The sequence below is a fragment of the Corvus brachyrhynchos genome, unplaced genomic scaffold (assembly GCF_000691975.1).
Source record: "Corvus brachyrhynchos isolate BGI_N302 unplaced genomic scaffold, ASM69197v1 scaffold312, whole genome shotgun sequence".
NCBI lineage: Eukaryota > Metazoa > Chordata > Aves > Passeriformes > Corvidae > Corvus > Corvus brachyrhynchos.
Genome location: NW_008236640.1, coordinates 1,521,851 through 1,538,961, shown reverse-complemented (window position 1 = coordinate 1,538,961; position 17,111 = coordinate 1,521,851). Strand labels below are relative to the sequence as shown.

At 40.7% G+C, this 17,111-nt stretch overlaps 1 protein-coding gene across 3 annotated transcripts in view; it reads left to right on the top strand.

Annotated features, from left to right (window-relative positions):
* The first annotated feature begins 133 nt into the window (after window positions 1-133).
* VPS54 (VPS54, GARP complex subunit) overlaps window positions 134-17,111 on the top strand; it is a 48,284-nt gene continuing 31,306 nt past the window's right edge. Inside the window, exons 1-7 of one of the 3 annotated variants that reach the window (XM_017726748.1) lie at window positions 134-285; window positions 8,588-8,749; window positions 9,602-9,707; window positions 9,799-9,843; window positions 11,274-11,352; window positions 14,002-14,036; window positions 15,417-15,474. In XM_017726748.1, the coding sequence (XP_017582237.1) occupies window positions 8,614-8,749; window positions 9,602-9,707; window positions 9,799-9,843; window positions 11,274-11,352; window positions 14,002-14,036; window positions 15,417-15,474 (459 nt within the window). In that variant the 5' untranslated portion in view covers window positions 134-285; window positions 8,588-8,613. Of the gene's footprint in view, window positions 286-8,587; window positions 8,750-9,601; window positions 9,844-11,273; window positions 11,353-14,001; window positions 14,037-15,342; window positions 15,475-17,111 lie in introns of those variants that run through there. The other 2 variants (XM_008644383.2, XM_017726749.1) reach the window with 2 other exon arrangements.

The following is a 17,111-nucleotide window of genomic DNA, read 5'->3' as shown; positions in this document are numbered from 1 at the left end:
GGCGGAGCGGAGGGACACGAGGGGAGGTGGGCGGGGGGGGCTGCCCGCGGCCCGCTTTCCCTCCTTTCCTGCAAATCCCCGTTCTGAATTTCCATGGTAACCCCCCGGTGGGCAGCGGGCGGTGCCCGGCGGGAGGTGCGGGGAGGGTGCGGAGGTGTCGGCGTGAGGCCGGGCCTCCCTCATGCGGTCACTGTCCCGCAGGTCCCCGGTAGCATTCCCGACGATGCCACGGGGAGAGATATGACGACGGCCTCCGGGAGATACTCCTGGCGTGTTCTCCATAAGGTATGGCCGGCGCGGGAGCTAACGTTTAGAGCAAGTATTTGGTGTTTTCCTCTGGCGCATGGCAGCCAGGATGGACTGGGATGTGGAGCGCTAAAGGGCTTGCTGGTTCCATAAGCCATTTGGGAATGCGATGGTTCCTGGGTTTGTAGATGATCCTAAAATTGAGTGATGGGAAAATTAACTTCTTGCATTTCCTTACTGTAATTTTTCAAAGACGGTATGTGATGTTGAGATATACATACATGTGCATGTAAGATACCAACCTTCTACACTCCCAACAGAAACTCCCCCCTGACTGTCCAGTTTGGGCCTTAGTATGTTGCGGATTATCTTTTTCTTCTCTGTTTTTCTTATATTTTCTAAATACTTAGGATTGCTCTTACAGGACATAGAGTTATCACAATCAAGTGTAAAAAAGTATAAAATGCCTGTTTTAAAGTGCATCAGAGTGATTACTGGGCTACAGATCTGCATGTATTTATTCTTTTGAGTTTCTAGCATAGGTGGTGTATTGACTTCACTGTCTTACCTGTACTGATGAAGTCCCGAATGAGAAGTGCAATGGACTTGTGGAGCTGTTGCTGTGCAACCCTGTGAGAAATTGCTGTCTTACTGAAAAACCCAACTGCAGTATGTTAATTATTGTAGTGGCTGCAGTAATTACTGTTTTGGGCTGAGAGTCAGTGCGACTCTGACTAACTGTAGTACAGACAAAACGTCTTGAAGTCCTTGGTGCTTCCGTTGGGTAGGAAAACAGTGCCTAAAATGGATTAATTGACAGGAGATCTGTGGCTCTTCATGCACAAGTCACTGTACATCACCTGGGCAGCCTCACCAGTGAGGCCAGAAGTTTGCACAGCGAGAAGCATCTCTACGTCTCCCATCTGATTTGCTGGTAACAGGATCTGTCCCGAGTGTCCCTCTGTCTTCAGCACCATCTTTCTCTGTAGTGGGAGTCTGGCATGTGTGTAGGAATCTTGCCTTGTTGACAAGCACAAACTTCACGGGAGGAGAAGGAGATGTACATTTCCAAGGTTGAACGGGGATATTGTTTGCCTGGAAAATGTCAGGAGCCATTAGAAAGAGTGGAGAAAGCAGACTGCAGGCTTCTCTTTGGCAGTTTGAGCAGGAAGAGGTTGGGAAATGGAATCATGTAGGTATCGTTTCTTCTTTTGGGGCAGTAACTCTGTGAAGAAGCCACTTCTGCTTTCCTTCTCCAGAGTTTGGGGAAAATAAGGATCTCTGAGTCTCAAGAAGAGAGAAGGGCCATGAACATCATATTATCCTTCCAGCTGGGAGGCTCACAATTTTCTTTTGGTTTCCTTTTTTTCTTCACACTTTGTTTATTTATTGTCTTGTTTTATGAATGGAGCAGGAAGAGCGAGCGGGTGAGCACGATTGTGGATGTCCTATGTACGTAGTTCTGGGGCTTCATATGATTAAGTCCAAATCATATTTACCAGCAAATCTAGGCTTTATCTTCTTATTTTTAACTTTTTGCACCCACCTCACCTAGATTTAAAGAAAACCACCTGAGTATTCTCTTCAGAAGGTAAAGAATTGTTAATGTGTTTCCCTCATAGTCAAAACTGACGGATCCATGTACTGATCAGATGTTCCAAAGTACTCATACTTAATAGCTTAAATATCCCAGCCTTTTTCTATCAATTTGGTTCTTAAATAAAAAGGAAAAAAGGGGCCATTTTGGATGCGTGTGTGTGTGTGTTTAGGGATAGATTATTAGAATTGGAGTAGCATATCTGGCACTTAGCAATATGTTAGAGAGTTTCCATCAGTTTTACACAGTCACTGTAAGCAGCAGTATAAGGCCTTCCTTTTGGTTTTTGGCATTCTAGGTGTAGCATAACCATACTGGGTTTTATGCCATAGAATTATTTATTCTTTTTGTCAGTGGGAGCTATTTGAGGGATGCAAAGGAAGTGATGTGAATAGGAGTGATCAGTTTTGTTTGATCTATTCTTGGGCAGGTATTAATACCACAAGGACTATCAGCAAATGTGGTGGCACTCTCTGTTGTTCACCAAGTTAAAGTTTGGATGGTCTTGTTTTCAGAGTATCTGCCCTGTAGGGTGACATTGGACTGGCATCCTGTGTCAGGACTTGATATGAGGTGCACTGGGCCTGCCTTTTGATAGTCTCTGGTCACAGCTTTATGCATGCTGTCAAACTATGAAATATTTTTATTTGGCTCCCTCATACCCATTGCAAGTTCAGGACTTGGGTAAGGCTTTGGAAAGACGTGATTCCCATGAAAATTCATACTTTTAGGAAGTTATTTTTGATGAAGGAGTGGAGCCTAGCCCTGCTGAGGATGGCAAGTGGAGGGGCTGTGCAGGGAATCGTGCTGTTGACGCACATGCCGTGAGCGTCTGTCCGACTCCTTTTGTCACGTCAGGACCTCAGTGCTGGGATTTTTGCTGGAGCTGGTGCAGTTCTTCTGCCTTTCCTCCACATGTCACTGCTCCGCAGTGTCTGCCTTTGACAGACTCCTGGCGGGGCAGTCCTGTCTTGGTCTTTGTTCAGCTGCGTGGACCTCTCTGGAGCTCTGTAAGATGCTCGTATTTCACCGTTTTCCAAAGGGGTAATGCACACTGTAATGCTGATGCCTGGAAAAAAGGGTACAAAGAGACTTCACTCTCATATTGTGTGATAGTGTGAGCAGCTAACCACAAGGCCTTTTCTGACATGTATTTTTACTGCTTTGATGATTGTTTCTGAATGATTCTGACGCCTCTGCTGTGGAAGAACGTGGTGCCTAATGACTTAAACAGCTGTAGGTATGTCTGTTTCTCCAGCACAGAAGCTGCCTTCTGATTTCCAGTTAGTGTTCAGCATTGGGAGGTTGGTTGTCCAGGTGAGAGGAAGTGCATTTGCCCCAGTGGGTACATCACAGATGTTTCATATAATTGTTTATTTGGTACCTGAATGAAAGTGAAATATTACTTCCCAAATAGTTTGTCTAAAAGGAGATAAATTGCTTTCCAGTTTTTGACAAAATGTTTACACTTGTGGATTATTTTAAGTAGCAAGACATTATTCAGTGATGGGACATTTTGGGGTAATTCTTTTCAGAGGATCTTATTCTTGTGTTTAAAGAAATGAAGCTCAGCTAAAACTTTTTTTTTTTTTTTTTTAATGTGCTCTTCATGTGCCTACAGCTGGGAAGGGCAAAAGAAACCAGTACAAAATGTAATAATATGAAAGTCAGATGTTGCTTTATCCTGGTCTTGCAGGCTACCCATGGTGCTTTGCAGTGGGGATGCAGCTGTCCCGTTCTTTCTTTGGAGTCACTACTGCTTTTTCTTGCCTGTTTCCCTGTTTGAGGAGAGTGTTTTGAGATGGCCTTATGAAAGAGACTATTTAGGGGCAGGGTGGTGGCATTACTCTCTAAGCTATTCAAGTGCTCTTGCTTTTCCACAGTCCCTGTTATGCAGTTTGCTGGGGAAGTAGCACAGTCTGAGGAATTACAGAATCTTGTGGATCGTAACAGCACGTGTGGCTAAGCAGGGCTGATGAGAAATGCAGATAGCTCATACATTGCTTCCTTGTTGGGTTGATTTCATCCCAGCAAGGCTAATCTGGATGGTCATCAGTCATGCTAACTTTGCAAAGAAGGTACATCCTCAGTGTGAGAACATGAGGTTGGGGGTACTGTTGGGATGTGCAGAATGCACTCAAATACGTGTTTGTGAATACAAATATACATATATTCATTAGGCTTTCAGAAAGGCCAGGCTGACACAGCCTCCTCTCTAAGTTGTGTGAAGAGGTTTCATGTTGGAGTGTGCTCCATGGGGACATGTCACAGCTTTCCTCTGCCTCTGGCCTTGTCATGCCCCTGACAGCCATCAGCTTCCTCCTCTGAAACCCCAGGGTGGAAATAGGTGTTCAGAAAGAGCTTGGGTTAACAGAACAGCTCCCTGAATGAGCTTTAACCTCATTCTCTGAAACTGCTTAAAGGTTTCTGCTCCAAGCTAACCTTGGCTCCCCTGCTGCAACGGGGATGTCTGTCTCAGGGCACCAGGGGCAAGCACGGAAATTTCAGCCTGAGGAATTAGCTGGTTGAAAAAAAAAGTGAAAGCTTGTGTTCCTGCAGTCTGGCTCACATTGTCTTCAGCCTGAGGAATTAGCTGGTTGAAAAAAAAAAGTGGAAGCTTGCGTTCCTGCAGTCTGGCTCACATTGTTTTACAAAGGTGCTGTGTGCTTTGCTCCTACTATGGTTTCCCTGTTACAGGGTGAAATCCTGATTTAGCAAAAAGAGCTGCGTAATAATGGATAGGAAAAGCGAAACTTTTGAGGACAGAGTAAATATATTAGGCCAATAACAACATGCCATTTATTAGCTGTTGAGGTCCTAGAAGGAGTCCCTTGTGCATTTTTATCTTTTAGCTATGTTTCAGGTATGCTTTTCTTTACTAGATACCTTTGGTATTTATCATATCATTTAGAAATGGTGCAGTATCTTGCCTTAGCTTGATTTGTGGGTAGCTTCTGATAGTTTTCTATTCCAAAGCATGTTGGGTAGCTAGAGGAGTGCTTGAAATATTTTCATTTCACTCTATTGTTGCCAAAGTCATGAAAAGCGGCAGGGACTTTAGCATGCCATTTGTGTTCACAGAGAAACTTCTCCTGCTTTACCTTTGGGATGCAGAGCATAGCCCTTGAAAAGTGCCTGCTGGTGTCCAGGTGTGGCTTGTTGTGGACAGTGGGGAATGCTTGAAGGGGAATCTTGCTCAGTATGTTGTATGTTCAATTGGAATGCTGGGTTCTTCCCTCTGGGTACTTGGTATCTCTTCTTAGATGTCACTGTTTTTGAAGCTGAAATAAAAATTGGAGAGCAGATTCTGTGAATTATATTGGAAAAACAAAGCATGTGAATAATTACACTCAGAATATAGGAAGGCAGTTTCTGAAGAAGTTTTGTACAAGTCCTGATGCTTAGAAAAACAAGCACATCCTCCAGAGTTACAACCACCCTGTGCAATTACTTCTGAGTAATACGCTTTGTTGTTTGTTGTGCTCTCATCTAACAGCTGAAACCTCGGGTGTGAAACTCAAGAGTCACAGCGTAGTCACCTCAGAAAAAACCCCATGTGATTAATGCATTGCTAACTCACAGATCTGCTGTTTCGCTGACTGGGCAGTATCCCAGTGTGGTTATTACTCTCGTCACCGCAGTATTCTGTTCCCTGCTGTGTTGTACAGCTGTGTCACATTGTACTTGCTGAGCACGTTACTGAACAAGAATGGTTTTAAAGAGGAGGCTCTAGGTTGAAGCATAGCTCTTCATGTGCTCATACTGTAAGAATACTGTCAGTTCAGATCATCAAAGCTATTTTCATTGTTGCCATGGCAGATTTGGCTTAACTTCAGTGGTATTAAGTCATTACAGTGACGGTGTAATTTAATAAAATCTTTTTAACTAAGGAAATTAATACAGTGTGTACAAAATAGATGTAATATATTGAAGACATGTTGCAAATAAAGCTATAAGCCTAGATTCCAGCTTCTGTCATTACTCTTGTATCTAACCTCTAAAGGGTTTTTTAAATTACATTAGTTTAATACACATTGCAAGACAAAATGTGAGTAAATTATCGTGATTACTGGAGAGAACACAGTTGATTTAATCCATTTTAATTGTATATCATTTAAACACTGATGTCATGAAGTTACACAGTTGCATATTCTTACTACAGCCATATGTTCTTCTAAGTAAGAGACTCAGGGGACTCAGCATTTCATAATTTGCTCTGCACAGTTAGTGCAGTTAACTGCATTTACCTGCCTGTCATTCTGCACAGTTAGTGCAGTTAACTGCATTTACCTGCCTTTCACTTGCGTTGAAAGTTGAATGGGTTAAAATATTGTGCAGAAGTTGTGTTCTGTGTTTACACTGGGTTTCATTTTTTTGGTATGTTTAAATCAGCAAATTTCTATATTATTGCACATTTTAAAATGTTGGTTTAGGGGGCTGGTTATAGATTTATTTGTCTATAAAATGTTTAGTAGTGGAGCACAAGGAACTGCTGCTGTTGGTGAACAAATTAAAGTTTTTCAGTTGTGGGAAAGGTTAGTGTACGGAGATGAGTGTAGGGCGGGATTTTCGTCTTCATATGGGTTTGGCAGATATTCCTTTGTACTTTGGATTTAATGCAGGTAGTATTGTCCAGTTTTCTTTCTCTTTCTGAAGTTATACTTTGTTGGCCAGTTTAAGGACTGCATTTTGAGGAATGCCTGGGTTTGGGCAGTACAGAGATGAGTTTTTTCCTGTGCAAATGTGGCTGTTCATTGGGGTTAATTATCCATAGGGTCCTGACTTAGGAGGATACTAGAATAGCTTCTAGCTATGAATAATTTAGTACAGCATCAGATTGCATGCCACTTAAGAAGGCCTCTGCCTGTGAACTCTTATATCTTGTTGGAATCCACTCAATAGTATGAAGGTTACTGCTTGCACTGATATTTTTTTATACTCTTTTCATTTTATTTTAAGATTTGCAGTGAATATTTTATGGTGACAAGTAAGGAAAATATCTGTGCAAGAGTAGGTAGAGTTTGTTTCTGAAAAGCTGAGGTGTTGTTGAACCTTAAACTGTCTTTTAAATTTCTTTTAAATCTAGCATCACACAGATAGTATTTTCTCCACTCAGATTTATGTAGTTGCGACAATTCATATCCTAGACAATCTTTTTAGATAGTACTTCATTGTGGGGAAAGGAGAAAGGCTTAATGAAAGACTAGCTTGCAAGATTTACAGGATTTCAATGCTTTCTACAAATTGCCCTAGTTGCTCATACATCTGGCTAGAGCAGACTCTGTCTCGTATTACAGAGGCTTTTTCAGGAGAAAAACTGCAAATACAGCACTTTGAAGCAATTCCAAGTGCAGATAAATTTACTGTATGCCTTTAGGAGATTTGGTCATGGCAACATAGCACTGGATGTGTTTTTTAAGAATGCCAAAATGACAGTGTTTTGTCATCATATACTAGATTTTTTTTCACAAAACCACCCCAAAACAGTAGGGAAGAGCTTAATGAAGAAGTTACTTTGGAAATGTCAAGGGAAGAACATAAGAATATCAAAATGCAATATAAGTAGTAGAGAAAAGGGTTTGTGGGGCTTTTGTGGGAGAGAGATTAATGCTGCATGGTATTTAAGGAAGATCTGTCAGATGTCTGGAAAGGTTTTTTATCTATTTCTGACTGCTCCCATTTTTTATGTCTACTAGTAAGTTTTTCTTAGTATGGGCCTCTTGATTGGGATGCTCTGCTACAGCTGAACATCTTTTTTAGAATTGTTTTGTAGGACACTTTCAACTTCGATTAGAAAGTAGAACCTTTTCTTTTTCTTTTCCAAATGAGATTTTTAATGTATGTGATGCTGCTGGAAGCTGACACAGTGAGATACAGCCATCCCTTGGTGCCTGCTTTAGCACTTGAAGATAAAATAGGCCTTTAATCTTTTTGTGCTCCTTCACCGAGTAGTAAGTAATTTAAGTGTCCATTAAGGGTTGGTAGTTAAACGCTAAGATCTTGCTAGATGCATTTAATTTCTCCTTAAAGGCATGGATCCAGATCGGTCCCTTTGAACAGGCACTCCTTGAGCTCTACAGTTTTAATAAACTCTCAAACCTCTAATAGTTGTGCAGTTTACTACTGTCTGATACTTTGATGGAAATGCAGTTTTGTTTACAGATGGAAAGAACTCATTAAGTTTAGCCCTGGTGTAAAATTTTTAAGGCTGTTATTTTCAAATTGGGATTTTAAAATTGAACTGAAAATTAGTGTGACTTTGCTTACTCTAGAGCTTTTTGATCTATGATTTAATTGTCTTCTCTGTGCAAATACATTATGCTGAAATAAACTGTACTTTACTAGGCAACCATAAAAGTTGAATTGTCAGTTTTCCTGATTCAAGTACAATGTTTCCTGATATCTGATAGGAAATTCTACTGTGAATATGTGCACTGTGGCTGCAATAGTTATGTCAAGAAAGGAAGAAGTGCCTGAAGGACTTCCTTTTTTTCCTTAATGTTCTTATTTTTGTTGGTGGTGTGCCCAAAAACAGGCTATCCTCCAAATCTACAGGTGTGTGAGGAACAGACTATGCAGTTACATTCTGCCTTTTATATTTGTGTTTAAAATAAACTTTCTACTGTTGTTGAAATGTGTCAGTTGAAGTACTGCAGTTAAAAACAATACTGGAGTGTCATTGTTTTGATACAGTGTGTCCCCAGAGCTTTATTAAAGCCTGGATATCTATTGTTTCCTATTTAGCTTTTATCAAGTGGTGATTTTATGCAATGGCATCAAGCCACAGTTCTTCACCAGTGCCTCAGTCAAACAGCAGTGATGCTTTCTTTAAAAAAGAAATGGACGCCACGAAACACTTTCGCCCTGTGCAGTCCCTGCCTGATGTGTGTCCCAAGGAACCCACAGGTAATGTTGGTGTGCAGGGAGAGGGAGAGAGCAGCTCAATTTGCTGAACTATTGGCAACCATCCACTCACTGTTTCTTGTATACTGGGTGTAGTGTAGTAAGCCATCATCCTACTTCCAAGCATGCCGTAATTCTGCTTTATACTACCCAGCATCCCTTTGGAGCAATAGGAGGGACTATTTGCAGCTTGTTTTAAGATGTTCTCATTATAGGTGGGGTTTTTGCTTGCATGATTCCACATTACAGCTGTGATCTATACTCCATGTAAGAGGGTGCAATCTGTCAGAGCCTGTAGCAGATGTGTCCAGTGTGCTTGGAGAGTCTGACTGCATTCCTTCTGGGAGACATCCCAGCCCTTCTGCAGGAGGAAGCAAGTGACCTGTCTGTAGTACTAAGTCTCTGGTGCTGTTGTTAAACCAGATTTTGGTCACGGTTCCAGCTGTTGTGTTGCACCAAAGCTTAGTTTACACAAAGGAGTAGGTGGGATGGAATCTTAAGAATTATGATATCTAATGCTAATGAATTGCAGCTGTCATTCTGATCAAGATCAGATTATTAGAAATATGTTTGTGGTTGGAATTTTTTTCTCTTCACTAGAAGCTAAAGTTGTTGAGCTAAATCTATTTAGTAAGTGTCAATACACCACTTCTGTGTTCAGAACTTGACTGGTTAATCTCATAGAAGGAATGCAAGGTGAAGTGTTGCAGAAGGAGAATATAATCTGTCTTTTGCATAGATAATTCTAATGCAGTATGTAACTGGTAAAACATGGTTTGCTTAAGAACCACATTTTAGCAAAAGCTACAGCCTTGTTTCTCACCCTAACAAAATGTCTTGTCTTTTGTGCTGCAGGCAATCCCAATAACTTACGTGACAGCCCATCTCTAGTTGCGGATCAGCAAAGATGGACTATTTATCATTCCAAAGTCAATCTCCCAGCAGCACTAAATGATCCTAGGTTAGCAAAAAGGGAATCTGATTTCTTTACAAAAACATGGGGAGTGGACTTTGTGGACACTGAAGTCACGCCTTCATTCTACCTCCCACAGATCACCAAGGAACATTTTGCATTATACCAACAGGAAATCGCTCCGGTAAGAACCCCCAATTAGGTGCACATAGTCCTAGGGACCAGAAGGAGATCCTTGTTCTAATTAGGTTGTCCCTGCTAGTAGCCCATCGTACAGTTAGCTGATAATTTGCTTTTTCGTTGTTGGTTTGGTCTTCGTTAGACATTTCTGGTTTTATAATCTCAGAACCCATTGTGTGGAAAATGCTTTCTGAATTGTCCTGAGGCAATTTCTTGTTATTTTTAACTTCTGTTTCTGAGTACTGAGCTCTGCACCAGGGCTTGCAGTTCATATTCTTTCTGGTTGTTAATCCTTTTTTTCCTGTAAGGATTGTTTAAGGATTGGGCTCTACAATGCAACATGGCATTCTCAGACCTTTGGATCAAATGACTACATACTGTGAGGGTTGGAGATATTTTTAAGAGTCTTCAATCTAAACAGTGAAACATTTATACATGGACTTCTCAAACTATAAATAGGCCTATTATCTTCATGATTTCTTTTGTAACAGGGAAGTGTAAGCTACATCTAAGGACACCAGGACCAGTAGGAGACTTCTACAATCTCTTAAAAATACAAGTGTCAGTAAGTATGTAGTATTCTTTCTTTTTTTAACTGAAAGAACATGTAGAAGTCTCCCGCTGTTTTCTGCTTCCTTGGTTTGTAACTTCCTTATTTTTTTGCTGGTTCAGAATTAGCTGCAGGAAGTGTTACTTGTTTAATCATAGTTAAAGACTGTGGAAGTGAATTGTCTATAACTGAACTACAGCAGAACCATTGCCTTTAACTCACATATTCAGCATTTTAAATGTTTTAAGATTTCATCCTTTAAAATTAGTACTTCATGCAGTGACTGCTAAATGAAAGAAGATTTTGGAACTGAGCTGTGTAGCTTCTAGCAGAAATCTAGTTAACATTGGTGTTCTTTAGAAATGTAATTTCTCACCACTATGGTCTCTGGTGGTGTTTAAAATTTGAAGCTCAGCATGACGAAACAAGATACATGTTTTCAGCAAGGTACTCATTAGTAATGTGTGCAAGTAATTTCTACTTTCATCCAATTTGATTTAGCAATGAAAAAGGATTCTTTGTGTGTTAGTGTGATTTCTGGATTAGTCAGCAAATAAATGTTTGTATATGTAATTACAATTGATCTGTGATTATATATCCTTATGTAGAGAAGTTATTACACCTTTTCAATAACTTCTGTGTTCATTTTCTCTTGAGATGTAAAGATACAGGAAAAACCCAACACATCCACTATAGGTTGAAGTTTTTGGTACCTTTCACCTGGAAAAACTTTGTCTGAGTTTATAAGAGGAAGAAAATACTGTGAACTTGCCAGAATTTATTTGCATAATTCAGTTGTGTTTCACTGAATGTTTTGCTTCAAATGAAGAAGTTCTGGATTTTAGGCATCAGAATAATTCTTTAATGTATTTTCTCTTCTACAGAGAGAGAAAGTTCATGAAAGATGCAAGAATATTTGTACTCCTAAAGATACCTTTGACAGGACACTATTACACACTCACGGTACAGTCAAAGCCTCCTTTAATCATTAAAAAGTGGTGTCTTTTTGTATCAGTATGTTATAACATCAGTAGCAAGTGTTACAAATGTTACTCATTATTGATTCTATAATGTACTAATTGTCTCTGTTATTTGCTTGAGGTCTTCATGTATAATAATAGCTGATGGTTTCTTTGAAACAATATTTGAAAACTCAGACATGGTAGGCTTAGAAGTATTCATGACCACTGCTGTCATTTTATAGGTCAAAATGCTTGTGATATTTGCTTTTAAACATTTTCTTGGCATGTTTGCGTTCATGGCAGGTCATTGTGGCGCTGGCAGTGTTTTCTTTAACTGCTTTTTATTTTAAGACCCATTGAAACTGTTGCATCAAATTTGTAGGAGCTGTTGGCTTCGCAGTGCAGAACTGCAGTGCCATTCATGTATCTCTGCCATGAGAGTCACGTCATGACTGAGATGGGAAGTGAAATCTCAAGATGATCTAGTCTAGACCATCTGCTCATGCCAGGGCCACCTATGGGAGGACAGTGTCCAGTTGGGTTCTGGATATCACAGATGGAAATTACACAGTCTGTCTGGGCAACCTGTTTCAGTGTTTTACCACCCTCATGGCAAAAGTATTTCCTTGTGTTCCGATGGAATCTTTCATGTAATCAGTTTCTGCCCATTGCCTCCTGTCCTGACACTGGGCACCACAGAGAAAAACCAACTTTGTGTTCTTTGTGCCCCCTCATCAGATCTTTAAGCACACTGATCTCCCCTGGGCTTTTCCAGACTAAACAGTCTCTCCTCCTTGTTTCTTAATGATCTTTGTGGCTCTTGACACGATTCTCTCCAGTGTGTCTAGGTCTGTCTTGTGCTGGGGAGCTCAAACCTGGGAGTGAAGGCTGAATTTCAGGAATTCATGGAAAAGTAGTTCAGCTAATAGGAAACTAAACAGGAAGGAAGGCAAGAGGCAAAATAAAAAAGGAAAAACAAGCAAAAGGAAAAGAGACACTCATAACTTGGAGAAAGTTTTTAATATTTATTTTAATTTACTTTCTCAAAAATGTTAGCATAAAAGGATTCATTTATCAATCCTTGTTTGATAAGGCTTATCTATATCAATGTCTACAGGTAATACAACAAAAAGGATCCAGTAGCTTACTCCTTTTGATCAAATTGTTTCAGTTGACTTTCTTCCTCCTCTTCTGTGCAAAAGGAAGCCTTTCTGCAGGGTTTCTCTGTATTGGTGTTATTTTTGAATAGCTGTTCCAGAATGAGTCTGTCTGTGCTGCATACTGTAAAATCAAAGTGCCTTCTTCAGTCTTAGCTTAATATGTTTTAAAAGAGTCTGAATGTTTTTAAAAAGAGAAAATTAGTGTCACCAAAGTAACTGGGAGCTCCTTGGGTAGCTGGACAGTTCCTCTTAGAAGCATCATTTGGTAAACTGAAGCTTGTGATTTTCTATAATTTCTGCTGTTACTGTTTCCTGTCTTCCTCTAACTCCATCCCACAAGACTTGGCCTTTTACTTCTGTAAGAATTGGTCTGAGCAAAGGCTGAGGACAGCAGAATGATTCCAAGGTTGCCTTTTGTATTTTGATACAAATAAAGTAAGAAACAAATGAAGTAAAAACCAAAGAGGTGAGAGCAGTGGGAGCTGATGCTGAAGTAGCACTTGCCATGTTTGTCAGGGATGAGCAGACTGTCCAGCAGAGATATGGGTTTGTCGCTTTTAAATTCCTCAACTTTTTTGTCCTCCAATGTGCCCCCTCTTCATAATGTACACTAAAGTTACCAGGGTGGGACAGGGGATTTTGCCTGAACCTCAAAAGTCTGAATTTGCCTTTTCTTCAAGTTCTGCTAGGGTGTAATGAATTAACTCTTTTCCCTGCTCAACTCTCTCACCCTCTGCAATTGTCAGGTCATCTTACTCCATGGAAATTACTGCTGCTGTGCTGCTTGCTCAGTGTGCTAGGGACTCTGGCCCGAGCCCTTGTTCATCCTTCTTGCCAGTCTTTGTGCATCCAGTCTCCAAGTGCCGCGCAAAAGTGATTGTATGGGCAGCTTCAGTCTGGAGCATTAAAACTGGGGTGATGTTAGAAGGACCTTTTACTGGCCCTTGCCAGTGCACTAATGAATGTGAAGTGCTAAGCAGATTGCTTTGTATGACTAACACTGACACTGCCAAACAGCCAAGTGCAAGCTCCTTTGAGTAGTCTGAGCATGAGACCTGAACTGCAAAGGACAAAAAAGCACTTCAAGGAATCAGCATTTTTCAGGTTGGCAGGGACTTCAGAAGGCCTTCAGTGCAGTGGCCATCTCAAAGCCAGTTCAGCTGTGAGGTCAGCCCATGGCATTCAAAGCTTTACCATGGAAAAATAGAAATATCCAGAAAATATGTACAAGTATATGTCCAGAAAATCTCCAAAGTACCCAGCCCTTTTGGGCAGCCTGCTCCAATGCTTGATTGTCCTCATGATGGAAAAGGTTCTCCTCGTGTTCAGTCAGAAGGTTTCATTTCAGTTTGTAACCCTGTTCCCTCTCTGTGAGGAACATGCTATCGTTGTCTTGAAAACTTCCTCATGTTCATGGGATTCACTTGTTCAAGGGGATTGTTTCCCATTGTTTGCTCATGAATAACTACTTGTGTTTTGTTTAATTTTAGATAAATCCAGGACAGATCTGGAACAAGTACCTAAGGTATGGCTTCTGTGCACTCAGAGCTGTTGTAAGGCTTCCTCACGTGAAGTGTTAAATATATGCATGTAGAAATTTTGTCCTTGCTGATGACTTGGGTTGATTCTCAAGAGGATGTGTAGTGCTCAGAATTTAAAAAGGCTAAGGATGATTTGCTTTGTCTTTTTTTTTCTTCTTCTTTCCATGGTCTCAGTTTTTCTCTTAAAGTATAATACAAATATCATTATTTTTTTCATCTTTAAATAAGTGAAGTTCAGACCTCAGAGCTGAGCAAAATTGGCCATTCTAGGAGGAAGGGAAGACTGGAGAGTTTGAGAAACGCTTGAACATTACCTAGTGTACAACTTAGCATTAGGTTTAACTTCTGGAATCCTTGATCAGGGGTCTCTTCCATATAAGCACACAGTGTATGTGATGTGGGTTTTTGTGTCAGGTTGACAAAAGACACAACTCCAGATTCCATTTTAGTGTGAATAATTTTTTTCTAGGTACAGTAAGAAGTCAGAGTGTTAATATGGGTCAGCATCTCTGTGCCAGTCGTGCAGGCTGCGACTTGAGTAGCTGTCACTGCAGTGTTTAAAGTCCAGGAAACAAGAATGCTTGAGTGTGGTGTGATGCTGCAGTCTGTGTTGAACCCTTGAAAATTACACTTCATAAATAAAAGGAAAAGGGTTCTACTGCCTGCCTGTAAGCTCAAGGTTTTGTCAAGTATAAATGTTATCAGAGTGAATTCAGATTGATAGTTCTCCCGGAGGTGTAGTTAATGTTACACCTTACTGCCTCTTCTTGTGCTGAGCATGTTTGCTGCATCCTGATAAAGGAGAGCAGCTCGAGGCTCTGCTCCCTCCCAGACAACACTAGCTGCACCCTGACAGCTGGCTGGATCATCAGCCTGGTAGAAGCTGTGGCCCCAGGAATGAGCAGATCAGCAGCAGGATGCCCTCGTTAGTGAAGAAGCTTTGCTAAGATTCTTGAGAGGGCCCACCTGCACTTCAGTGCTGCCTACGTTCGCACACTCAGGGTGTTTAGGTCATCTCAGGTGATTGAATGAATACACATGTAATTTTGGACTATGGCTTCCACTTTCAGGAAGATAAGACTTTGTCATATCACACAAGCTTTCAAAGTGTAAAGTACTTTGGTTGTAAGGTCTGGAATGAGTTTGTTCACCTGGATAAATGAAAATCTGGATTTTGAAATCAACAAATAAGGTCTCTGTTAGCTTAATGAGACAGGAGATGTGTTTAACTGGGGCAAGAAATGTAGGGGTGAGTGAGGCACATTTATTTCTTTTGTTTTTCTGTTTCAGATTTTTATGAAACCAGATTTTGCCTTGGAAGATTCCTTAACATTTAATGCCGTTTTACCATGGTCTCATTTTAGTACCGCTGGTGGAAAAGGAAATCGTGATGCAGCTTCCTCCAAGTTACTTCAAGAAAAGGTACAACTTCGACACAAGTTGTGGTTATCCATCAGTGCTGGTAGATACTACGAAGGAACTCCATGCTGCTGTTGTGTAGTGTTTCTTGAGACATCGTTGTGGGCTTTGCTGTCTCTCATTTTACATCAGGCTGCAGGTTGTTAGTAAATCATGCAGGAAACATCCTACTGAAAGAGAACTTTTTTCCCTGCTCAATAAATCTGTCAAATCTGGAAAAAAAGAATCTGTATGTGATGTAACAACTGGCTCTTCATGACAGCTGTAACTTACTGAAACAGGTATATATTGAGAACTTCAGAGGTGTGGAGTAGTTCTCTTAGGGAGGAAGAGCAGTTCCATGAGGAGGGAAAGCTGGATTGCACAGGTTGTACAGTGTGTAAGACTGTTACTTTCCAACATCTCAGGAAAATTTCAGATTCAAGGCAGTGTGCTTTCTATGCTAAAAGCAATACTAAATCCTACTGGGTTTGTATTTTAAGAGATTCCTCTTTTGTTGTCATCTGCACTGATCTGTTTTTGCATTTCACAAAGGAGAATGTGAAAGCAGAGCTGTTTCTTTCATATTGGAAACAGAAGTCTCTTCTTGGTAGTTTTTTTCTTTTTTTGTTAGTTATGTAGTCATACTATAGAAAATCTCATTATGAGTCGTCTTTACAGTACAAATACTCATAAAATGCTTTTAGAAAATCTGAGTAATTTTGGAGTCTGGGGTACATTAAGAAAAAAATAACATGAGATCGTCTGGAAAGTGTTTCCAAATTTCTGGGTATTAGTCTTCCTGCTCTCCTGCCAAGTCAGGAGGATGGGACAGGCTCTGCTGGAGGCTAACTGAAAGGTTCATTATTAGGTTGTCCTCCATGCCCAGAGTTGGAGGAAGGCTTCTTTGGAGTTTTTTGAGGCAGTTGCTGTCTGAAGATGAGAAAGCAATGTCTGGCATATGCTGTGAACTTCTTGAAGTGTGCCTGGCAGCAGCAGGATGGACACTCAGAAAGGACTTGTGTTGAAGCAGACCCAGAGCCCTCACTGATGCAGAGGAGTGAAAACACTGCTTCATATGACTGAAATGAGCCCAGATTTTTTGTTTTACTTTTTAAAGGCTCTGAACTACCTGAGGTTTACACTTACCACGTATAAACATGCACCCTGCTGCCATAATTGTCCCTTGCTCCAGGCACCATTTTCCAACAGGATTTTGAAAATCTTGCCTTAAGCAGATCTGCTTACAGGCTTTTGGACTGCTGTTGATCTACTTCAGTAATTTCCCCATGATGTTTTTTTCCTTCCTTACCTCCTCCCATGTGTTGCCCTACTTTGGGACTGTAAACTCTTTGAGGCAGGTACTGTTTGCTCTGTTTGTTCTACCTTGTTGAGCATAGTGAAGGGACCTGAGGTATCTGGTTGGTACAATCACATAAATAGTTGTTTGTAATAGCCCTTTCTCTGATCTCTATGTCAGAGTCTGTCTTGGCTTTCCCTGTGGCTAGGTGTGTCACAGTGGTTGGTGGAGGATGTTTCCGATTAAATTAGATGTGAACAAGAAAGGTGGGTTTGCATATTGTATAGATAGATCCCTAGTGTCTCCACAGAAAGCAGTATGAAAGTAACTTCAAGAAGGCAACACTATCCAGCTGATTTCC